Genomic DNA, 25,346 nt, shown 5'->3' on the forward strand with positions numbered 1-25,346 from the left:
CTTTCCTCAAACTTGTTCACCTACGCCTTCCCAACCACCTTAATTGCTAACAACCTCTTCTACTTTGCCAACATTCTGGCATTGCCACAGACTCCTTTCTTCTTGAACCCTAAAGTTTGATCACCAGTAAACCCTGTTCGTGTTGCCTTTAACTGTACCTAGATTATACCCTAGGAGACTGTGTGTCAAGATTCTGAGAGGATGGCTGGCTTTCCCTGCATAGTGTAAAACCAGCCATGTTCTGGTACCAGAGAAGTGGAGAGCATCTGAAGCAGCCTCATGGCACAGGATTGGCTGTCCTCATTAGGGGCAGTGGCAAGGAATGAACTTCATGCAGCTCTGTGGATGATGGATGGAATAAGAAACCAGACAGATGTGGATGAACAAGACAGATGTGAACAATAGATGTCCCATGAGGCTGCAGCTGGCCTTCTGGTTTCTGGGCGCATGAGAATATCTGCCATGGGTATGTCCATAAGAAGACATCTGGGGATGTGGCACAGGCTAATTTCCAATAGAGATGGTGAGGGCTTATGTCAGAAGAATGCAGACTGGCTTTACTGTTTTCTGGTTGGTTAGGGTCTCTGGGCAATAGGTCAAAAGCTCCAAATGACAACGAGAATGATGTTTTGAAAATATTAAACTGGGCTGGAGAGATGGCTCAGTGGTTAACAGCACCTGTCTACTCTTCCAGAGGTCCTGAGTTCAATTCCCAGCAACCACATGGTGGCTCACAACCATCTGTAAAGAGATCCGATGCCCTCTTCTGGTGTGTCTGAAGACAGCTACAGTGTACTTATATATAATAAATGAATAAAAAAAAAGAAAATATTAAACCATTGTGGTTTTTTGTTTTTGTTTTTGTTTTTTTTAACATCATATCCTCTGGTACCTTTCACTTCCAAGTTTAATTTTTGTTCCATAAAAGGAGTACTCACTTCCAAAAAAAAAAAAAAAAGGAGGAGGAGGAAGAGAAGGAGGAGGAGGAGGAGGAGGAGGAGGAGGAGGAGGAGGAGGAGGAGGAGGAGGAGGAGGAGAAGAAGTAGTAGTAGTAGAGTAGTAGTAGTAGTAGTAGTAAGTACACCAAATGCTAAATATGTTTTCCTTAGGTCTTTGCATGTCCACCTGGGATGGAGCCATCCACACTGGGGGTGAACATGTATCATCATCAGCGACTCATTGGACTCCAGTTTGGACAATGATCTGTAGAGTTACCGTATCTAAGTATTGGTTACTTCTTAGTTGCTATGATAGATAAACTCCATGACCAAAGCAACTCATATAAAAAGCAGTGTATTTTGGCTTACGGTCCTAGAGGGTAAGAGTCCATCATGGTGAGGGAGAGGCAAGGCAGCTAGAGGAGCTCAAAGGGAAAACAACCCTGGAAGTAGGGCAAGAGTAAATAATCTCAAGACCCTCCCCAGTGACACACCTTCTCCAGCAATGCTGCATTTCCCAAACAGCGCCCCAACTGGGAACCAAGTGCTCAAATATCTGGTCCTATGAGGGACATTTCTTATTCAATTCACCGTATCCCACCTTCTTCTTTTAATTAAAAAAATTAAAATTAAACAGGAATGCTTAATTTTTATTTATTAACTTTTTATTGATTCTTTGTGAATTTCACATCATGTATCCCAATCCCACTCACTCCCCCAACCCTCGTACCTGCCTTTCACCTAACCAACGCCTCTGGCTGTGAAAGCTGTAGTGTGTCACAATGTTCTCCACCATCTTTCCTTTGTCCTCTGGCTTCTGTTACGCCATCAATACTGGAACCTTACTGTGACTCCTCTCAGATATCCTGTTGTCATGGAGATGCTGTAGTTCTGAATCTGTAGAACCCGTACCTTCATGTATCCCAGCAGTTTATGGACAGGGTAAATGTTAGGGACCACACCCTATCTTTTATTGACCAAAAATTTTCTAAATTTCTTTGGGATCCAAAATCCAGAGTTAATTTTCTTAAAAGGATCATGGAATTTTACAGTGAGGCAATGGAAGAGTAAATGCTTGAAATGCATGAAACTCCGAGCTTTCTCTCAGCAGTGAAAAAGGGAAAAAGGAAAGAGAAAATGGATCTTACTACAAAACAGGGGTATCAAGTAGTTAGGGTGAAAAAAAACTACACAATAAGAAAGTCAGACAGTAAGGTAAAGTGATAGCTCTTTAAGGGGGGATGCACAGAAGCGGCTCCTGGAAACTTGTTAGAAACAGTCTAGTGTCTTACTCCTGGGACCTCCTGCCTGACGCTGTGCAGATGGCTGAGTGGCCACTTGTGCATTCCAAAGGTAAACAGAGGAAGCACACGGCCTGAGCCAGGCAGGTCCTCCCTACACGATCTTGATAGGTTTTGGGAGCAAGAGATTCAACAACAGAAGATCTTGAGAACTTCAGAGCACTCATGGTGTGTTTACAGTAGAAGTGGGAAAGCAGCAAAGATTTGAGAACGGCTCCATATGAAAACATTCCAACATCTTAACTGGTACCCAGTATCTTAGAGTTTTACTGCTGTGAACAGACACCGTGGCCAAGGCAAGTCTTTTTTTTTTTTTTTTTTAACAATTAAGTCAATTTATTGAAACAGTTGACTTAGGCATCTGCAATGATGACTTCAACCTCCACTCCTGGCTCAATACTGATGGATGTACTCTACTTAACAATCTTGGAAGGACTATGTAAGTCACTTGTGGATCCTCATCTGGAACCTTCACAAGGTGTTTTTCTGATATCGATTCTCAGTGTCCTGGTGGGCATGCACACTGATCCTTTCATTCAGATTCTTCTCCTTTGTGCCTCTAATCAAGTCTGCACAAACCTTTCAACAGCGACTTCATGTTGTGGCTGGTGGCATGGTTCGAATTCAGTGAATTGCCATGGGTATCTTTCTGGTATCTTTTTTTTTTTTCTTTTTTTTCGGAGCTAGGGACCGAACCCAGGGCTTTGCACTTGCTAGGCAAGCGCTCTACCATTGAGCTAAATCCCCAACCCCTCTTTCTGGTATCTTTAAATGCCATGGTTGAGGCATGGCTTCCTGAGCAAACAGCAGTGACTCAGGATGGAGAAGACAGGGCAGAGCTCCACAGCAATAGGTCTCAGAAAAGACCCAAGGCAACTCTTATAAGGACATTTCATTAGGGCTGGCTTATAGGTTCAGGGGTTCAGTCTATTATCATCAAGGCAGGAACATGGCAGCATCCAGGTAGGCATGGTACAGGAGGAACAGAGAATTTGATATCTTCATCTGAAGGCTGCTAGCAGAAGACTGGCTTCCAGGCAGCTAGGATGAGAGTCTTAAAGCCCACAGCCACAGTGACACACCTACTCCAACAAGGCCACACCTTCTAATAATGCCACTCCCTGAGCCTAGCATATACAAACCATCACACCTGGTGACGGAGCAAGCAGGTATGGAGGAAAGGTATGAAGACAGGGAAGTCTGAGGGACATCGCCTGACCTGAGTCTACCACTCTGACATTTTTGAGGGCCCCTGTGAAGATATGAAGATGCTTTGTTGACTGGTGAAGGCTGTGGGTAGAGCAAAGAGGAGGACCTGGTGATGGGAGGCAAATAGTCAGAACCTCAGGCAACAGAACTAAGGCCAGTCCCACTGTAGCCACGATGCAGCAGATGAATGCTGGGCCAGGAGGCTGTGACAGAACCACATAGCTTGGATATGGTTCCCTCTGGGGCCTGGCCTCTGACAGCAGTGGTAAGGAAAAGGCAGCAGGTAGCTGGGCACAGACCTGTTCACGGTTTGAGGACAGCAGTTGAGAGAAAGGCTCTGAGAATAACAGTAACAGAGAAATCTGACCGCCACACATGGAACTCCCATTAGATCCTCTCATCTCTGTTCGTGGTTACAATATAGACTGAACACAATCCTGAGGAGGCTGGCTGCTAGTCCTGGAATCCCTAAACAGCCAGGCTTGGCCGGACTGGTCATCTTTGTTTGGCCACTTAAACAAGCAATAGTGAAACTAAAAAATAAAATCAACAACACAAGCTGGGCACAGTGGCACTCACCTTTAACCCCAATATTCAGGAGTCAGAGGCAGGTGGGTCTTTCTGAGGCCAGCCTGGTCTACATGATAAGCTCCAGGATAGCCAGGACTACGTAGAAAGACCCCGTCTCAACAAACATACCACACATTCAAGACAAAGGAAAGAAAAGTGGCTGAGGTTCTTGCTATTGACCTTTTGCCTCCAGCCACTGGCAGATTTTGCCAGGACAAGACAACTGGTAAGGATCTGTTGAAGGGGAAGGTCAGGAGTTGCCTGGGGCTTGGGTAGGGAGAATGGATTAAGCAAGAAAAAACTTGTTGAGATGGTGAATGTGGTTGTGTTTTGTTTTGTTTTGCAAGACAGGATTCTGGGGATTGGGGATTTAGCTCTGCGGTAGAGCGCTTGCCTAGTGAGCGCAAGGCCCTGGGTTCGGTCCCCAGCTCCTAAAAAAAAAAAAAAAGAAAAAAAAAAAAAAAAAAAAAAAAAAAGGACAGGATTCTGTGAGGTTCTGGCTGTCCTGGAACTCACTCTGTAGACCAGGCTAGCCTTGAACTCATAGAGATCCGCATCTCTGCCTCGTAAGTGCAGGAATTAAATGCATGCACTGGCAGCACGCTGCTGAACTAGTGAGCATACTTTAAGAGTACATTTAGTAGAAAACAACCATTTGAATTTACTCAGTAACAACAAAACTAAAACCCTATACTCACAACAGTGAATTTTATGATAGGTAAATTATATGTTAACAGAACTTCTAAAACATGAATTCCTCTGTAGGTAGAATTTCACACCACATACATATCTATGTAAATATATATGCATTTAATTATATATAGGCATAGACATGTGTGTGTGTATGTCCCACACAAAAAATCAACAATTTCCTTCTCTATCAACAGAAAAGCAATTATTACCATGAGCCTCCCTGCTAAGACTCCTTTAGTAACTTGTCCTCTCAATTACTAAGAAGTTGCTTTGTCCGAATATATTGGAAATCTGGTTACCCTTGTTCAGTCAAATACATTTGCTTTTCTTTTGAAGTCATGTCATAAAAACCATTTTAGTGTTGGGGACTGAACTCGGGACCTCTTTCTTGCTAATCATACACTGCACCCGAGCCTCGTCACCAGTCAGGGGTATCGGTGTCACCCTGGGAGAGAGGACCTGATGACATTAGTCACCGTCATTTACAGTTTTGCTTCCTGAGGTTCCCATTACACTTGGTCAAGTGAAGTCTTGACTACTAAATGGAAAATTCCAGCAATCACTGCCCTTAAGTGTTGAAGTCCGTGCCTCATTCTGCATGAATCATCCTCTTGTCTGGCCTACATGTGTGCAATCTGTGGCATTAGTCACTTAGTAGCTGTGGCTGCTAACAGATCTCCTGTGGATCTCAGTGGCTGTGTTCAGTTAACTACTCAACTGTAAGACCAGGGCAAGCTGGATGGCTGCATGTGCCAATGAGAAGGTATGAAGCATGTTGGACTGTGGCTCTAGTAGAGGCCAAGGATGTGCCAGGTCAGGGTCTGAGCCCAAACACTGGAGGGAGAAAAGTAAACAGGAGAAGTCACCAAGTAATTCTTAGCCAAAAAGAAGAAAGTACAAGATATTCTGGAAAAAAGGAGAGACCTTATTCACCTACCATTTATTATAATCAAATTTCCTAATTTATGGTCAATAACTATTAGCCTCTTTCTGTGCCTAATTTATAAATTAAATCCCTTATAAGAAGAAAAAAAGTACAGAATTTTACCCATAACCTCAACTGAGGAGCTTGGAGTGTGGCCTTGGTAGGTAAGAGGGGCTCACTGTATTTGAAAACAGCAGTGCTCCGATTAACCAAACAGAATGTATCTGTATTACTGACTTTCCTGTTGTGACAGAAGTTCATGGCCACAGGCAACCTAAGACGAGACTTTACTTGCTCATAGCTCTAGATAAGCATCCCTGATGACAGGGAGGCTGGACAACAAGCAGCAGGTGTACAGAGAGCACCAACTAGAGCAGGGCGAGCTATTCGATCTCAAAGCCCACCCTGAGATTTAATTCCACAGGGCTTCACCACCTAAATCCAAATCTCCCCAAACAGAACCACCAAGCAGAAACCAAGGATTTAAATGCCTGATCCTACTGTGGTGCATTTCTCATTCAAAAGCACTAGTTCCTTTTTTATATCCTTTGTCTCAACCTGACCAACAGTTTTGAGACACTTTGTAAAATCGTCAAGGATGATGATCCTTTGGAAGTCTTTTTTTTTTTTTTTTTTGGTTCTTTTTTTTTCGGAGCTGGGGACCGAACCCAGGGCCTTGCGCTTCCTAGGTAAGCGCTCTACCACTGAGCTAAATCCCCAGCCCCCTTTGGAAGTCTTAATCCCAGTACTTACGTTGTTATAAGTCTTATCTTAATGACAGCCCTGTTAGACTGCAAGTCCAAGATGTGCTCTTTAGCCCACATCCCTCTGCCCTGCCCTGACATACCTGGGACACAACCAACCTGGCAGCCACTGTTCTGTTCTTTTTCTACCTGTGTGACGACTTGTTAACATTTTCTTTCACTTAGTTCTTCTTGAGGCAGAGTGTTACTCAGTGGTCAAGAAGTCAAGTGGCCACCCTGGAACTCAGGATCCTCCTGCCTCAGTCTCTTGAGTACTGGGATTACAAATGGGCACTGCCCCACACTGACTTTATTTTTAGATTGCACATATGACTAAGAGCATGAAGATCTTTTTCTTTTGTTATGTGGCCACTTTCACTTAGCACAGTGTCCTGTAGGCTGACTGCACTGCCTAGTATTGCAGTGTCTTCCTTCCTATGACCGAGCAGCATTCTATGTGAGGGAGTAGAGAGAGGGAGATCGCTATCAGAAGTTCTTATCCCCTCCACCATCCCCCACGGACATGCAGGTTATCTCAGTATTTTGTATATTGTGCATAAAACCTGGGAGCACAGATATCTCCATGAGAAACTAAATTAAATTCTATCAAGAACATACCAGCAGAGGGATCGCTGGGCCATATAGTAAAACTGCAAAAATTTTTTTTAAAGTTTTTAAATGATTTTTTTAATTTACGTTTGTGTACTGCCTGTATGAAGATGTCATATCCCTGGGAACTGGAATTACAGACAGCTGTCAGCTACCATGTGGGTACTGGGACTTGGTCCTTTGGAAGATCAGTCAGTGCTCTTAACTGTTGTGCAATCTCTCCAGTCAGCTCCTAATACTGCAAAGTTTTAACACTGTTTTCTATCATCATTCCCAGCAACAGTGTAGGAAAGTTCTCCTTTTCTATAGCCCCAATAACACTTAATGGTTGGCCCTTCCAGAACAACCGTCCTAATGGGTGTGAAGGGACCATGTATTGTAAAATGATTTATATTCCCTGCTGATTAGTAATCATACAACTTGTTTTCACAAGCTGTGTTCTTTTAAAAAATTTGTGTATATGTGTATGTGTGTGTATGTGTGTGTGTGTGTTATGTGTGTGGACACTTAAGCCAGAGCATGTGTGTGAGGGTGAGGATAACTTACATTCCATCGTATGAGTCCAGGGATTGAACTCGGGTCCTCAGGCTTGACGATCAGCATTTCGACTCGTGGAGCTGCCTCACTGGCCCTCGCCTGTACTCTAAAGTACACTAAAGGTTGTGAATCAATCACTGCTCTAGAGAGACCACTTTAACTACTAAAAAGGTAGCACAATGGATACTCAGTTGGCTCCTAATACCAATGTGGCAGACCATGAAGCAAATATATCCCCTAAGGGGATGGCAGACACAGCATGCCTATATGGCCCAGACTTAGAAATAACCTGGGGCTCGGACAGGTGTCCAAATGGACTCTTCTGGCTTGATGAGTTTATGTGTGTTATACACACCAGAAATGTATATTCTAAACTAAGCCTGGGTTCCTCAAACTCCCTGTGGTAAACAGCAGTGACTCCCTCACCCTGTATATCCAAAGGCTGTTACAGTGAGCTCCAGTTTCATTATCTCTGCCTTTCTCCCAGTAACGGTTTCAGGCCAGGCCCTAACTTATCATGCTTCCCCAAAGGCTTCTCTGCCTCCAGCCTCACCCCCTCTCCTTTCTATGCACACACACAGATACGGAGTGACCATCTTCATAGGGAATCATAGTCAGGCTGTCTCTGCTAAACTGCCCACCATGCCTAACCTCTCAGGAAGAAACTGCCTTTGAGCACTTGGGACAATCTATGTTACACTTGCTTAATCATGTAAAACTTTCTTTTCATGTGTGAGGAACCATGCCTGCTGACCTCAGTCCCAGCCCCACAACCCATGTAAAGGTAGAAGAGAACCGACTTTACAAAGCTGTCCTGTGTCCTTCATACGCAAGCTGTGGCATGTGTGCATCCTGACATGCATCCCACATACTCGAAGTGCAGTGTGGCAGCCCGGTCCCTGTGATGAGGGTTGGTAACTTCCTTTTGTTGTTTCGGCTTGCACTGACAGTTTCCTATCTATCTTACAGCAATGTAATGTGCATTTATAATACAATACACACATTCAAGTTTTAATTTAGCGAGGCCTAAGTTCCTACAGGGATTCTGCTGTGCAGTCAGGCTGACACCTGCTCCACCCAGGTGCCTCTAACAGCTTGATACAAGGTGATGCAGGGGCTCCTGACCATCCGAAACCAAACTGGGACTTCCGAACAGAGAGCTTAGATAGGTTTCATTGCCACGGTGCCTAACTATACATCTAAATCTCAATTCATTTGTAAACTGCTAGGCCAGTGTGTTTACTCCTGCTTAGCAACGTGAATTCATTTTGTTCTGTTCTGTCCTGTCCTGTCCTGTCTCCATTCCTCCCCTATCTCCCTGCCCCAACCCTCTCATTGCTAACTTTCAAAAATGTCTCAGATACTTCAAGCCTCTCTGGTTTAATCTTAGCACTTATGATTATTTTTAATTGTTTAGGTGTTTTGGGTTTTTTTTTTGTAGGGAGGGAGGGAGTTGGAGGGTTAGAGATAAGGTTTCTCTGTGTAGCCTTGGCTGTTCTGGAATTCACTCTGTAGACCAGACTGGTCTCAAACTTAGAGATCCTCCCAACCCTGTCTCTCCAGTACTGGAATTAAAGGCATGTGCCACCACCACCACTCAGATGTTTAGTTGGTTTTTTTTTTTTTGTTTTTGTTTTTTAAAATTACATTTAAATGTATGCAGGTAGGACTAATGCCACTTTTGACTAATTTGTACTCTAGTTCTGACTGTATTTGTCCCTTAGCTTTAAAAGAGTGTAGTGAGAATATCTTGTGTATGAATGGATACATCACCTGTCAAAAAACAAAACAAAACAAAACAGAACAAAAAACCAAAAAACTAAACCCTATAGGAAGGGTTAGAATAGAAGGTGGGGCATCTGGTGGGCAGATTCAAGCACGGGGAGATTCAACCCAGACACAGAGGAAGATGGGTGCATGCAACTAAGGACCAGGTAAACACCTACATAACGGGAATGTAGAAAAAAAGGATTATTAAGTTGTGAGATAGTTGGGGGACACGCCTAGCTATGTGGCCTAGGTGTTTGTAAATATATTTGAGTTTCAGAGTCATTATTTCTGAGAGCCTGGGGCCGGGAAGAAAAACCTGTGCTTACAGAAAACTCTTTACAACAGGAGATATCAATCTCCGTGTACATTTCATCTTTGGAGTTTTGATATTGTCCTGCAGTTCGTATAAAAGAATGTTCTGGGGTTAGAGATTTAGTTCAGTGGTAGAGCGCTTGCTAGGTCCTCAGTTAGGTCCTCAGCTCCAGAAAAAAAAAAAAAAAAAAAAAAAAAAAAAAAAAAGAATGTTCTTACCAAGGGTGTTGGGACAAAGGCCTTGGTGACAATCCCTCTGTCACAGGCTTGTGATCTGCAGATTTACACAAAATCTACAAATGACTGAGAATGTTGCCCAGACAGAAACGGTTTGAGTCACAGGAGACAAGTTCTTTAGGGAAGGAGAAAGGTGAAACAAAAGGGGACTGGGAAGAACTGTCTCCACAGGAGGAGGAGGAAAACTGGAAATGTAAGCGTGAGCTCCTGGTCTGCCTCTACCCACCCCTTACTCCACAGAGTAACTCCATGCAACTCTCAGGACACACGGAAGCCTACTAAGTCAAGCCAGAATAGATCGGTAATCTAGCCATTCTGCAGGCTAAAGGAGGAACATCACAGACTAAGGGCTGCTTGGACTACAGCTCAGTTCCAGGCTGGTCTGGGCAAATCAGTAAGAAGTGAGAACAGAGCAGAGTGTGGAGCTCATGGCATGGCACCTGCCTGGCCCCCTGAGCAATCCCAGTACCACAAAAACATCTCACCACCATTCCTGAGGAAACCAGTGTCTCTGGATGGACTGCCCTTACTCTGACAATCAGACTCAAGCCACAATCCAGCGTGTAACCAACAGGGTGGGAGACTACACTGCTGTAGGACTTTGATTTCTGGAGATGACGGCTCTCAGTGGAAGCAGTCTGGAACAGGGGGAAACATTTCACGCTATCCATGCTCCTTCCTAATCCCAGATCAAAATAACTGGACTGACTAGATTAAGAGTCAGGATAGCTCGAAGCCATAGGACTTTGGAATATCAAAGTTGGGATACATTGTCTGATACATTAAACATTTAGATGACATATGCCTTCCCCCAAACCGATGTCATATGTCACAATTACATCCTAGCATCCTGCCTTAACAAATACACTTTTGCAAGTCACCAAAAGGCAAGTTCAAATTTGGAATTCTTGGACTTTGAGTTCTGGGTAGCAGAGTGTATGTAGCAGGGTAGAGCTCGCTGCTTGCTTCTGGCCTTTTCTCTTTCCTTACTCCTGGTTCTTCATCACACTGAGAGGCCTATGGCCAGCCCAGCTGTGTATCTTTAGTGACACTCTCCTTTTTGTCTGTTTAGGCCCTGGAAACCATATAGGGCAATGATTTGGGCATTAGTGTTCTAAAACAGAAGTTCTCAGGCCAGGGTTACAGATCAGTGGTAGAACCCATGGTTACTATGTACAAGGACCCAGGTCTAACCCCTAGACACCCAGCTCTGATAAAGACGACTTGGTAATGTATGGAGACATTTTCAGTTGTCACAAAATGGGACAACTTAACTTGGAGCTTGGGGGCAAAGGGAAGGATGCTTCCTGTGTGTTGTGAGAAGCAGGCGTGATGTTACAAGCATCCTGTGATGCACGGGGCCACTGCCACATTGTCTAGCCAAAGATGTCAACAGCACCAAGGTTGTAGAACACAAACACCATTAAGTATCCAACCATTAAGATTCTCAAATCCTGTTTTTGGAGGACAGGTGAGGTCCTAGGTGGAGGTACGTTTTTGGGCTTCATGGGGCAGATGCTGCCCTAGGAAGGGTACAAGACTTCTATAGCCCTGCTGGGGACCCCATTGTCCTGGAAGGCGGCCCAACTCTCTACTCCTGTGGAATGGGAAGCCCTTGCTTGGCTTTCCAGCCTCCAAACAAGATACCACTGCAGCTCAGTTTGAGCGCTTCAAGAGTAGTAATCATTGTCTGAGGGAGGCCCTTTGTACCCATGGCCTGCTTTCTCGGCAGGTTTACAATGGACTGAAATCCAACTCTCTAACTTCCTGGAACCCAAAGAAAGTCTGGCTTTGGACAAAGGCCCTTTGGCTGGGATTTGTGCTTATGTAATTCTTCCGTATGCATGCAAGTCATCTGGAGAATACTAGTGAGAATAAGGACAACCACAGATATGTAAGCCTTTTACCTTACATAGACGTATTTAACAATGGTCTAATACGGCCTTAAGTGTGATCAGTAAGGAAGCGGCAGGGTACGTATCTGAAAGATGACAAAACGTGACTGGAGTGCCTCAAGAAAAAATGTGAACTGTGTATCTCTCACAGAAGACACACCTGGGCCGGCTATGTGCCTGTTTCCTTCAGTTGGATATGTGACCATCACTGCCTAGCGAGTTGTAAGAGTGACTTCTACTCCCAGGCCCTCACAATATCCGACCAACTAACATTTACCCAGGAGGCCCTACCCTCTCTGAAGGCATGCAAGTGGTTAGCAATTGCTGAGAGATGAGGCTCTTCTGTGGTGTAGTGTCTGTGTCCACCTATGCTCCCCTAAGTAACCCAAATAAACTTGTTTATCTGCCATACTGAATTTGGGCAGAATTGTCATTTCTTCAGTTTGTTCAGTACCTTTTCTGTCTGTGGTAAATAGAAGTAAGACTCCCAGGGCTGGAGAGATGGCTCAGCGGTTAAGAACACTGACTGGTCTTCCAGAGGTCCTGGAGTTCAATTCCCAGCAACCACATGGTGGCTCACAATCATCTGTGATGGGATCCGATGCCCTCTTCTGGTGTGTCTGAAGACATATTTAAAAGAAAAGAAAGAAATAAGACTCTCCAGGATAGTCATAGAGCAGAGCCCAGGGGTCTACATAAGTAACTGTATCCCAGTGTAGCCAATCAGTTCCTCCTGTTTCTCTGGCCTAGAGTTAGGTTTCGGTATTTTGCCATCCTCAGAATTAAATCCTGCCTCCTGAGTGTAGCAGAACATGCAGTTTTATGCATGAGCTCTTGGGAGACCACAGAGATTTCAATTTTAAAAAGAGACAGTTTTCTTTTTTAGTTGAGAAACAACTTTAACGGTCCCCAGCTCCGGAAAAAAAAAAAAAAAGAAAGAAACAACTTTAAAAAGAGACAATTCTGTTTTTAGTTAAGAATTCTCTCTCTTACTGATACCCTTTCTTGGCTCCAGGGACTCCCCATATATCTTTCTAGACATTTCTGAGAACTCAAGTAAATATATGGTGATGTCTCCCCACCTTTTTTTGTAGTTTGTACCTTTTGCTCATTCCATACCGTCTTAGAAAATATCTTCCTTGAAGCACTATGTCTCACCCAGTGCATGGAGGTTTCACAAATGACTTCATCAGGCATCTTGTTCTCCAGCGCATGGCTGTCTGAGAACCACTTCAAACAGGCAAGAGGATACAGAATGTTACTATGCAAGTAACACCAGCTGGGGATGGTGGGGCAGACGAGCAATTCTAGTTATTGGGGATGCTGAGACAGGAGGATCTCAAATGGAAGTTTAGTCCCTATCTCTAAAGTTAAAAGAAAGCCAGGTACACGCCTCTAACCCCAGCAACTGGGAGGCAGAGGCAGAGGCAGGGAGAGCCCTGTGAGTTTGAGGTCAGCCTGGTCTGCATAATGAGTTCTGTGATAGCCAAAGGTATACACGGTGTGATATTTTTAAAAGGAGGTGTGTCTAACTGGCAGAGCACATGTCTGTCACGAGGGGTGTGTGTATGTCAAATCCCCAGTACCAGTAACAAAAACATTAGTGAAGAATAAGTAACGTGGTATGTGCCCAGGAATTAGAAACCTGCAGAGAGGGGTTGGGGATTTAGCTCAGTGGTAGAGCGCTTGCCTAGGAAGCGCAAGGCCCTGGGTTCGATTCCCCAGCTCCGAAAAAAAGAACCCCCCCCCAAAAAAAAAGAAACCTGCAGAGAAAAAAAAAAAACCTGCAGAGACACAGAGGTGTGTCTGGAGATAGAACATGGGCCTTACACATATTACACCGAGCATCCATCTTGGCTCACCCCAACTTTCACACAGCAACTGCGGCGCGCTGCAAAGTCAGTCGCAATCCGCATTTCTAGACAGAGCGGCTTCAGACCTTCCAGGCGCGCACGCAGGCCTCGCCGAGGTTCTCGGTTTCCGCCGCGACTCGGCCGACGTCACAGTTAGAAGACAATAGCGACTTTCCCAGCTCTGTCTCGATTCTGGAACTTTCTCAGTCCGCAAGCTCCTGAAGCTGGCGCTCCCCTCAGCCCCGCCCCCAACGTGCCCCGCGGCCAGGGAACTTCAGGAAGGGTAGGCAGAGACCGCGGCTAGCGATTGGTTCCCTGCCAAGGTGGGAGTGGCCAGGCGCAGGCATATAAAAGCTCCGCGGCGCTGGGCCCTCGTTTTGCACCTTCGTTTCCTGCGGCGGCTTCTGTCGTCTCCTTGCTTTTTGCTCTCCCAGGTTCCGAGGCCGCCGCGCGTCTCCCGGGGAAGCATGGCGATGAAGGCCGTGTGCGTGCTGAAGGGCGACGGTCCGGTGCAGGGCGTCATTCACTTCGAGCAGAAGGCAAGGCCCGGGGCGCTGGGCGCAGGCCGCGGTGACGCGGGGCACCTGTGCGGGAGCACGCCACGCCCCCGCCGCGGCCTGAGCCCGTTAAATGCTGAGTCACCGCGGCCTTGAGGCAGGGGCCGGGCGCGGGAGAGGGAGGCCGGGGCGCCGCGGGGCCTTCCGGGCGGGTCCCTCTTCGCGCCCCCGAGTGGCCGGGCCGGCCCGAGAGAGCGGGCTTGGCATCCGCTATCCCTCTGGGGCTGCTGCTTTTCCGGTGTCCCTGTCCCACAGGGGCTCAGACCCTTGTGGCCACCGGCTGCATTTGTTGTAAGAATATTTGAACCTGGTGGTGCCAAACCGGACTAACGCAGCAAGCAGAACGCATTTGTGGCATTTTAAAGCCAAGCCCTGGCTATATTAGGTCAGGGTCGTGCCGCAAGGGGGAAAGAAAAGAGATGGCCTTGGGCAGTTGTTTTGCCACCAAGAGCTCCAAGAAAGAGACCTGACTCTGGTTGTTGTCTACGACAGCGAGTCTCTGAGCACAATTTGAAAAGTATACAGAAATATTTTCGAAACTACTGCAGTTCTGCAAAAACACATGCGTCACAAGGAAGATATTTGTGTGGTTAAGAGCGTGTTCAGAGCCTTAGGGGGTTAACATTGTACTCCTTTTAATCCCGAGAGAAATATTTGATAAATGAGCGTTATGTACTCTCTAAAGTGGTTTACATAAATGTGAGGAGACCGACACCATAGTGAATCCAAGTGTTTCCTTTATGAGGAGAACTGATAACGGGAATTTAGAGTTTTTCATAACTAGTCTCAGTTTCTTGGCATTTAAATGTATTTTGTTGTTTTCCTGTGTAAATTTTTTGTTTTTGTCTTTCTCTTCTTCCCACATAATTCACTGTGAGACAGGGCTTTTCCCCCACCCTGAGAAAGCTGAAGACTAGCTAGGTCTACCCCAGTGTCCACCTTCCCAGAGCAGCTTGCAGCATTCTTTGGTGACGCTGCCCTTTGTACCCGATCAAACGATAGTTAAGCATTCCAGGTTGGCAGCTGTAACAACTTGACTATCAAAACTGTTTGATTTAAACTGTTGCCAACTTTTCAAAATCAGTTTTTTTCTACTCAAAGTTCCTAGTCCCTTATTTTGTTGAAAACGTTGGAGAGTTAAAGTAGAAAGGTCCGGTATGAGTGTCCTTGTTTGTTGCAGTTGGTTGCGTCTTGCCTTTTCTCCCTGTTGCTACAATTTCTGAAGTAATACTAAATTTGAATTTTGGATGTTCTTTTCTTTTTTGTTAAGTAGCAAATTCTCTAGATTTGGATGCCTAATGAGACTTTTTTAAAAAGTAGCTCTGGTTAGACCCAAATGGATCCCCACAGGCAGTAGGACACAATTATTTTCTGGCTACTGGATAAAATTATGGGAACTGATAAACATCACTGAATGTGGAGTAGAGGTTTCTGGGCAGCCAATGTTCTGAAAGAATCAAGCCTGACACAGTGCAGTAGCCATCCATTCCCTAGTTCTGACATTGAGCTGCCCCCTTTTGTTCCTCTGGGTGCTTTTCAAGTGCTGTTGAGTCCAGGTGTCTGCACACGTGCATCTGGAAACAAGTGTTAGGGAAGATGGGTAGGGAGGGAGAGGCCTAGAGCTAAGCAGCTCTAGAGTCACCCTGGAGGAAATGGGTCTACTTGGATTTGGACATAGGTTTGATTTTGTTTTGTTTTTTGACTTGTGCCTTTTACTGTGATTCAGAAGTATTAACACAAACTTGATGTCTTAATTTTTGTATTTTTTTAAATAAAGGCAAGCGGTGAACCAGTTGTGGTGTCAGGACAGATTACAGGATTAACTGAAGGCGAGCATGGGTTCCATGTCCATCAATATGGGGACAATACACAAGGTAAGTCTTAATCTATCTCTACCTGGCTGACTAGTGAGATGAATGGGACTGAGTCAGGACCAATTACTAACCATTTAAAACCATCAATTTTTTTCTTTTTCTTTTAGATTAAGTTAAAATAACCACTTAGGTCAACCTCGGAAAATAGCCACAAAAGTATTTTAGTTAGTATCGAGTATTTCTTGACTCCTTAAGTGGGAAGGTGAGGGTAAATTTTCTTAAATGTGATTATTATAGCTTGACTTTAATATACAGAAACAAATACGCACCTTCCTTATTTTGGATAATCCTTTGAGGTGTTTGGAGCTGGGGGTTGAGGGTGGGTGCTTTAGGCACAGTGTCTAAGGACAGCTATGCACGAGAGGCATAGTGGGACAGAAGTGACAAAAACTGAAGATTCAATATAAATGCTTAGAGTAAAATTTTTTATATTTGGGATTGGAATCAAGTCAGAAAATATAGTGGCTTACATTGCATTTAGTGAACTTTTACCATATTGGAGTAATGATCTGTGTTTGTTTATAATCTTTTAAGAGCCTCATTCATGTTGCTAGAGCCTTTTCTTCCTTTCCCTCTTCTCCCCTGCTTTCCCCTCCCCACATAGTGCATGCTAGCCTGGAATCTGTGCTGGAGCTTAAACCATTTAGTCTTAGATGTGCAGGGTTAAAGGCCATCAACCTGTGTGCAATGTACAGTAATTTGGCCTACAGTTACTTATGTTTGTGTTTGACCCATTCGGATAATTACTAAAGTTCAATCAAGTTGCTTTGCCTCTGGCCTGGTAGCTTTGGTTTGTTAAGTTCCTTCCAGAATCCTGCCCTGTACCTATTTCTTGGTCTGGGTAGAAATTGTAAACTATGTAAGTCCTATTTCCTGAGTTGTTGTTGCTGTTGAGATGTCCCTTGTGAATGATGTCCCTTAGCCCACATGTACACCTCTAATGCTGTTTACACCTGGAGTTGAGAAGCACAGCAGCCTTGACACGTGGGGATAATCTAAAAATCTGTCTGCCCCAAGTAAAAGCCAGATGGCTGAGCTGTTTGGTGGTGTAAGGTCTTGAAAGATAAGTGTTTTTATCATGATCTTAAAAGCAAAGATCTTTAAATGTGGGACTTTAACTTTAGAAGTGCCACTAAAGGTCGCTTCTGTTCCAGTAGAGGAAGGAACCAGAGCTAGACATGCTGTGACACTACCATGCTCCTGGCACTTGGAAGGCTAAGGTAGGAGGGTCATTAACTGCAGATATCATGGGCTGTGGTAGTGAGACCCTGTCTCAAATCTCAAAACAAACAAACATGACAGTCTAGTGAAAAAGCGGGTAGCTTGAAAATGCAAGGCCATATAGTCCAGCTATTTGTACCAGGGTGCTGCTTCCTGTTTGTATCACTCCAGCACATACCAGCTCCATGTTTGCTGTGTTGGAAGTTGTAAGAATTCCGATGTCATTGCATACAGAGGTTTACTTCATAATCTGACTGCTGGTTTCTGGTAAATAGGCTGTACCACTGCAGGACCTCATTTTAATCCTCACTCTAAGAAACATGGCGGTCCAGCGGATGAAGAGAGGTGAGCAGCATTCTCTCTATGCATGGTGGTGGAGAGGGGTCTGTGGAAAACACCTGAAGACAGAACTGAGTGGTCTCACTGCCTTTTCTTTTGTATGTTTCCATTCACCCAACTCCCACATCCCCAAGTACTGGAATAGTTTATATTGGGTGAAGGAGCTGACAAATGTGGACTCTTAAGTGATTTAGTTTTGTAGCATTTATTGAAGATGAACTAATACAAGTGCCAAAAGGAACCAATACAGAAAATATCATGGATAACAGTACTATCAGTCACTAGCAAAGTAAATCATTGTATAATATACTAATGCAGATAATAAAAACTAGTTGAGATTCCGTTTGTATGTGAAACCTTAGGAAAGTCCTACATTTAAAGAGGGGCTAGCTTGCTTTTGGAATGGAGGCCTGGGAGCAAACCTTTGCTAATCAGGAGCTGACATCCTTTTCGAAAGTCCTAGACTGTGGCTCTCTCCTTTAAACTGGAAGAGCTATGTGTCAAGGTATCCTGGCTACCTGTTTTGAAATTTGTGTTTCCAGACCTTTGTCTGGAAAAGCCATCATATTTGATAGTGTATGTGCACTCTTTAATCCACTCATAGCATTTGACTTCGATGTGAATTTAGCTATTGAACTCTATTGATGTGAAATAGATATCATTGCTTATCCACCTGGTGCTGTTTTAATGTTAGGCATGTTGGAGACCTGGGCAATGTGGCTGCTGGAAAGGACGGTGTGGCCAATGTGTCCATTGAAGATCGTGTGATCTCACTCTCAGGAGAGCATTCCATCATTGGCCGTACTATGGTGGTAAGTTTCCATATAGTAGTAGATGTAGGATTTCTTCTAACATAGTTATGTACCTTTCCATGACTTCGTGGTGGTGGTTAAACTAGTTCCTAAAAGATCACATAAATTGGTAAGAGTTCAGAATAGGAAAAAATATTATTTTATTGGATGTAATAGTAAAGAATTAATTTGCCTAGGTCAGTTAAGAACGCTGTTCTGCTGAAGTGCGGTAGAAAGCTGGTTACATTTGATCAGACTGGATCTGAGTTGAGGATACAATAGTCTTTAGTTTAAAACAGCTGGATTTTCTTGCCATGATTGCCCCCTTACAGTTAATCATTTCGTTGAGCTTAAAATCTGCGATGGATGTCAGTATTCAAGTCTGCAGGTTATCGCTTGGTTACCATATGGGAGCCGTCTTCCCAAGTTACCCTCGGGAGATGAATCTGGTTCATGCAGAACACCAAGTAGTAAAAGCTCTTGCCCACTTCGGGCAGCTAACTTTTCAGTAGGCACTTCCTTTCAGTTGACCCTTTATCCTTAGAATTTTCTTCAGCCCTATTGGTGAAGCAGAACAATCATTCATAAATGTTCTAAAAATAAAATTTAAAATCTTGTTGCTAAGTAAAGATATTTAGAATTGCCTCTTATGTGTAGGCCTATAGTTCACTCACCAAGAGATTTTGATAGAGAAATTTGTAAGAATGACTACTGTACAGTGGGGTGAGGGTGAGGGCTAAGATCAGCATGTGCCTGGTAGTTATTTGGGTCCTTAGTATTCATCTAGAAATAGCCACGAGCAAGGAAACACTTAGTAGTCTGCTTTTAGCTGATAGCATAAAAATTAGCTTATTGATTTACTAATAGATTTGAACATTTTCTAATATACATGGTCCTTTGAAGTATTGCTGGGAAGAAGTGCTAATTACTTGATCACCGAAACCTAAATGTTCTTAATTCTTTTCAAAGGTCCACGAGAAACAAGATGACTTGGGCAAAGGTGGAAATGAAGAAAGTACAAAGACTGGAAATGCTGGAAGCCGCTTGGCTTGTGGTGTGATTGGGATTGCCCAATAAACATTCCCTATGTGGTCTGAGTCTCAGACTCATCTGCTGTCCTGCTAAACTGTAGAAAAAAACCAAACCATTAAACTGTAATCTTAACAGTTGTTAACTGTGTGACTCCTTTGACTTGCTCTAAGGACTTGCAGTGAGAGGTGACTGACGATGTTTGGAGGATGTGTAGAACTTCCTGAATGTGTACAACTCATTGAACTAAAATCTGTTGTTTCTGTGCCAGACCTCACTGGTGTTAAGCTGAAATTCTCATTCAAGCCTCTCTCTCTCTCTGTGTGTGTCTGTGTGTGTGTGTGTGTGTGTGTGTGTGTGTGTGTGTGTGTGTGTGTGTGTGTGTGTGTGTGAGAGAGACTGAGACTTATTTAGAGCCTCGAGAGATAGAGACTTATTTCAAGCCTATTAATGTATACCAAAAAGACCTAAGCTCTATACACTGAGCATCAACAACAGACTCAATGAGGCTCTCATAGTATTTAATTTTGAAAGTGTTTCATGTGATACCATCAAAATGACGTGTGGTAGCCCAAACCGGATTTGATCTTAGAAAATTTTCTGCCCTTTGTTATCATCAGAAATTACTGAAAGCTCTCTTTAAGATTCAGAGTACCTAACCTTATTTTAAAATCGTATTAGAGTTAGAAGCCATGATTTAAGATAAAGCCCTTTAGTAAACTTGTATAAAACTCATAAAAGGCAAATAGGTAGCCTCAGCTAGCCAAGTTTAATACCTCCTCTACCTGCCAAGTGAAGTTGGTACCACCTGCTTTTTTAAGGTTGGCACTCAGGAAATACATAGCACTGGGAGATGAGACCAAGTGGTTCTGGCGGTTGTGGCTAAATCGACTTTTACAGCCTCAGTTAATGAAACTGAGTACCTTAATAAATACATCCCAAGAAAGAGAGCTTTGTAAGGGAAATATTAACCTAAAAGGCTCGTGACTATTTGGAACAGTTCAACTGAAATATTTCTGACAAATTTGGTGTAAACCATAGTCCTCTTAATTTTTCAAATACAAAACACTGAAAATTGGAAAAAAATAAGTGTTTCCAGGTTTAAAAATTTTAAGTTTAAATTTCCAATTTAAGATTGCTTATAAGGAATGCATCCGTATGTAGTTCTGTTGAAGTTTCAGGTAAATCATACATAACTTATTTCCTTAATGAAGTTTTGATGGGGTGTGTGTGTGTGCGTGCGTGTGTGTGCGCCTGACTCAATGCAGACTAACTTGGGAAGCATCTGGTGGAATCACAAACCAGTGTTTATCAGCTCATTTCTCGGTATTTTTAGTTGGAAATACAAGCTGCAAGTCTGTCCTTGGAATCTGGCTTTGAATAGTCAGGTGCATGTTTTAGCATCTTCCCAGAAATATTCTAGTAGGGACTTAAAAAGCCCAAGTAGGGTCACCATAAAACCAGAACCTGGCATAGCTACAGACACATTTCTTACCATCATTAGGAAGATCTTAAAGAGTTAAATGTCAAGTGGGAGCATCAAAAAGGAGCTTCTCAGTACTCTAAGGTCTGATGAATTATTTTTGTTTAGCCTAGCACTTTGTAGTTTTAAAATCACATTTTCAGGATGTGTGCAAGAGAGGAAAACAAGTTCATGTTCTTCCACCTGTTTTGTCCCTGGGATCACACAGGCCATCAGGATTGGCAGAAAGTGTCTTTACTGGCCAAGTCATCTTGTCTTTCAAATGTAATTTGATGAAAGGAACTTCCAGACTGTAAATAAGAGGTGCTCAACCTGTGGGTTACAACCCCTTTGGAACTTATATCATTCTGCTTATCAGATATTTACAATCCATAATAGCCAAAATTAGTTGTAAAATAACAAAAATAATTTTATGGTTAGCGGTTGGCACAGCATGAACTATATTAGAGAGTCACAGCATTGGGAAGGCTGAGAACCACTGCTGTAAATAAATACCTAGCATTAAGTCCCTGACTCTAGACAACACTACCCCACCTTCTTGGGTTTTTTTGTTTTTTTGTTTTTTGTTTTTTTTTGTTTTTTTTTTTTGACAGGATTTCTCTGTGTATAGCTTTTACTGTCCTGGAATTCACTGTGTAGACCAGGCTGGCCTTGTCTCACAAAAGATCCACCCTGCCTTTGCCTCCTGGGGGCTGGGATTAAAGGTGTGTACCACCACCTGGCAAAATTTGTTTGGGTAAACTTTTTTTGGTTTCTTGAGACAGGGTCTGTGTAGCCCTGGCTGTCCTGAACTTGCTCTGTAGACCAAGCTGGTCTTGAATTCAGAGATGCACCTGCCTGTGCCTTCGCTGGGATTAAAGGTGTGCACTACGACGACCCACTGGGCTCGGACAACACTTTTATGTCAGTGCTTCCAATAAATACTATTAGAGTCTTGGTTTGGCTTCACAAGTAGCAGCAAAGGTTCAGTGTACTTCTTGGGCTATTGAAGATGGTAAAGACAACAGGCAAAGCTTACAAGAAATGTCATACTGTACTTAAGTCTATAAAAAGCTTTCTGGTTGCATATGTTAACACGGGCCTCATTTTACACCTTGGAAATTTCAATGGGATGATTATAAACACGTCAACCTTCTAAATAAGTAATGCCCAAGCAATCAGGTAATTTATAGTATAATGTATAATGTTGGGAATCCAATTATTTCCCCTAACAAATCTTTACAAATTAATTAGGGCAACATTACCACAAAGCCAAGAGGGAAAAAAGAACTGACCTGCAGACACAAATTTCTTAGTTGAACTTTAAGATCACTAACCTTTACCTTATGGTCAAAATACTAAAAGTCAAAAGAATAAAACTCCAAGCACTGGCAAATACTACGTAAGTGTCTTTCTTTCCCCATCAAAGAAGTCTAATTTAGACTCCAACAATTATTAACAGCTCAATCTTTGATGGTTAACATCTGTCCAATCTTAATGCAGTGTATGAAGAATAGCACACATTAAAGTTTGTTACGAAAATAGAGTTTATTAAAAACATCCCTATTGTTTGAGGAGCTTTTCACCGTTACCTTTTCTTAAATTAAAAAAAAAAAATAGAGAGCACTTCTAATTAGGATTTGTAAACTTTTAAAAGTCAAAACTTTTAAAAAGTTACAGCAAAAAAAGGGGTAATATATCTTCAGTATTTTTTGTTATTTTGTGGCTATTTTTAAATAGAAGGAAAGCAATCAAATTGCTCACAATCCCCACCAACTACTGTGGAGTGATGTAGCAGGAGCGAATATTATACAGCATCTGTACACCTCACGTTCTACACCCAAGTGTCACTGTCACATTCTGTCAAATCCAGTCTCTAGCGAGGAGCCTCTGCTGCTGAGCCAGAATCCTTCTCAGGTTCAACGGATGAGGTAGCCTCAGCAGGTGACTCTTCAGGTTTTACCACTGTGGCCATGGCCTCCCCCTTATTAAGTTCTGAAACAGTGTCTGTGTTTCCCACTTGGCTAAGGGGAGCTTCGACAGCTTTGTTACCACCTGCCCTGTCTGCCACCTCGTGCTTCTCCTTTCCTCTACTTTCTTCCTTCTCTCTACGGGACTCTCTATCTCTAGAATCCCTGTCTCTGTCCCGATGCCCACTAGAGCGTCTACTTCTCTCTTCCAAGTCTCTGTGTCTGTCCCGCTCAGGGCTCCTCCTTCCCCACTCTCTCCTTTCACGGTTGCTATTATCTCTCTCATCACTACGGCTCCCATACCGCTCCCGGTCATTTTCCACCCTACTTCCAAAAGATCTTCTTCCAAACCTTTCTTGGTCTCTACCTGAGTTGAACTGCTGCCTGTTATCATTTCTAAACTGCTGTGGCTGCTGCTGAGCTGGCGCTGGCTGCTGGGATGGCGCTGGCTGCTGCTGTGTCTGTGACTGCTGTGGTGGTGGTTGCTGCTGCTGCTGCTGCTGCTGCTGCTGCTGCTGCTGCTGTTGCTGCTGCTGCTGCTGCGGTTGCTGTTGCCTTCCATCTCTGTCTTCTGATCCTCCTGGGCCTGGGCCTGGGCCCCCAAGCCCTGGCATTCCACCAGGCCTAACAAAGGGGCCATGTGGTGGGAAAGGCCCTTTCATTCCATGAGGTGGAGGCATAGCAAAGCCCCCTGGTCCTGGTGGCGGACCCCTGTGCATCATGTGAGGTGGCATGGGCCGAGGTGGCATCATAGGGAACCGTTGCAAGTGTGGTGGAGGCATTCCTGGGGGGCGCTGGAGTGGGATCAGGCCGGGTCTGGCACCGAGAAGACCGGTAGAGGGTGCCTGGAGCCCAATCACAGGACCAGGTGCAACTCCTTGAGTGCCTGAAAGAGAACACAAAGAAAAGTGTAAATGCAGTCTGCATTTAGCTGTCTCTGGTGGACGTGGAAAGAAAAGTAAAAGGCAGTCAGTCCTAAGCCAATTTCACTGTGAATTCTGCTGACCTAACCCTGGGCTAGCCAGTAACTAAGGTTCACTGTCTAGGCAGCCATTACAGGCAGAGGGCAGAATACGGAGGGACAGCTGTGAAGCTTCACTTGTCCTCTCTAGCAGCCCTCCTCAGAAGCTGTTTTATCAACACTTAAGACAGCTAAGACAGTCTGACTATGATATGTTCAGTGAGATCAAGGAAGGCCTGCATTCATTCACTGTCAGCTACTTAAGACAGCATAAGGGCATGGTCAGTGTTCTCTCAGCCCAAGCATACAGTCTGATTTCATGTCTTAATGTGCCTACGTGAAGAGGCCCATGACTTAAAGCTATCCCGGACGCTCCATGGAGTTATTATGAATAGGCACAACTGTCCTAGGACAGACAACACAACGTTGTTGGCCATGTGGGGCCCTCAGCAACACAGCCTCTCTTCCTCCAAAGACAGGAAGACTGGCACACTGGCACTGTTTGTAAATCACACTTGCCCATTGCTTTTCCTGCTGGTTTACCAAAGAGCCTGCTCATTCAGGCTCAAGAATCCTGAAAGCTCAACAACCCAGCATTTATAGTAGCAGGGTTAAGGCTTTGTTTTGGTCCTGATAAATCGGCATTAAATCTCCTTCTCTCCAAATCCAAAGACCAAATGGCACTGTGACGAAGAGGGATTCTGATAGTAGAAAAGGGTCTAGAGGGCTGGAGAGATGGCTCAGTGGTTAAGAGCACTGACTGCTCTTTCTGAGGTCCTGAGTTCAATTCCCAGCAACCACATGGTGGCTCACAACCATCTGTAATGGGATCCCATGCCCTCTTCTGGTGTGTCTAAAGACAGCTACAGTGTATTTACATATAATAAATAAATCTTTTTTAAAAAAAAAAAAAAGAAAGAAAAGGGTCTAGACAGTAAAGGACAATGGTCACACCTTCGCCCATGTACCACAGAAGTCTGATAAAGTTATAGCTTATGACCATCAGCTGACAATGGTCAGAAGTGCCTGTGTGATAGAAATACGTCGTAATTTTAGGTTGACAAGTAGAGTCAACTTACATCTACCCATTGTAGAAAATTAATAAAGTAAGTCCTGAAAGTTCCTACATTTTCTGTATGCACAGTCATACTAAGGGTGAACCGGAATTCACATCCCAGTTGCCACTCTTCATAATGTATGAGCTAATGTATGAAACACTGTAAGCTCAGAGACTCGGAGCCACACACAGTGTATGAGTGCACCAAGATGAGCATCCCTCAGGAACTACTTTGGATATCCACTTGAGTAGGCCAAGAAGGGGAAAGGACTGCCTGCCACTTTAAATGGTAAAACTTGCCTGCTCGGGTAACTGGACATTGTTACTCTACACATTTTGTTTAGAAAGGTGATTTTCTAGGACTACGCAGAACATCTTTAAATACAGCATCAATTACGCTTTAAGTCTTTTACTAGCTGAGAAGAACTTAAGGCCAATCAAACTCCAACTGGGTGGCCGTGAGTGGGCAAATGTGACAAGGACTGAGAGAATG

The 25,346-nt window shown here is 43.9% G+C and overlaps 2 protein-coding genes across 3 annotated transcripts in view; one reads left to right on the top strand and one right to left on the bottom strand.

Moving 5' to 3' along the window:
- The first annotated feature begins 13,885 nt into the window (after positions 1-13,885).
- On the top strand, positions 13,886-19,543 carry Sod1 (superoxide dismutase 1). Of its 2 annotated transcripts, NM_017050.1 has the most exons (5): positions 13,967-14,131; positions 15,927-16,023; positions 17,520-17,589; positions 18,278-18,395; positions 19,344-19,543. In NM_017050.1, the coding sequence occupies exons 1-5, from the start codon at positions 14,060-14,062 to the stop codon at positions 19,449-19,451; spliced, it is 465 nt and encodes a 154-aa protein (NP_058746.1). In that variant the 5' UTR covers positions 13,967-14,059; the 3' UTR covers positions 19,452-19,543. The 2 variants fall into 2 exon arrangements, with proteins under 2 accessions (XP_063126359.1, NP_058746.1); XM_063270289.1 differs by lacking the exons at positions 17,520-17,589; positions 19,344-19,543 and having other exon boundaries at positions 13,886-14,131; positions 18,278-18,397.
- Positions 19,544-22,397: 2,854 nt separating this feature from the next.
- Scaf4 (SR-related CTD-associated factor 4) overlaps positions 22,398-25,346 on the bottom strand; it is a 56,040-nt gene continuing 53,091 nt past the window's right edge. Inside the window, 1 exon segment of the mRNA NM_001037347.2 lies at positions 22,398-23,721. Coding sequence (NP_001032424.2) covers positions 22,742-23,721 — 980 coding nt within the window. The 3' untranslated portion in view covers positions 22,398-22,741.

Source organism: Rattus norvegicus, chromosome 11, assembly GCF_036323735.1.
Source record: "Rattus norvegicus strain BN/NHsdMcwi chromosome 11, GRCr8, whole genome shotgun sequence".
Classification (NCBI taxonomy): Eukaryota; Metazoa; Chordata; class Mammalia; order Rodentia; family Muridae; genus Rattus; species Rattus norvegicus.

Excerpts from the sequence above, each read along its gene's own strand:
- Sod1 (NM_017050.1), top strand. The coding sequence starts at position 14,060 with ATGGCGATGAAGGCCGTGTGCGTGCTGAAGGGCGACGGTCCGGTGCAG. Across the intron at positions 16,024-17,519 it reads ATATGGGGACAATACACAAG|GCTGTACCACTGCAGGACCT; the intron begins GTAAGTCTTAAT and ends TCTGGTAAATAG. Across the intron at positions 18,396-19,343 it reads TCATTGGCCGTACTATGGTG|GTCCACGAGAAACAAGATGA; the intron begins GTAAGTTTCCAT and ends TTCTTTTCAAAG.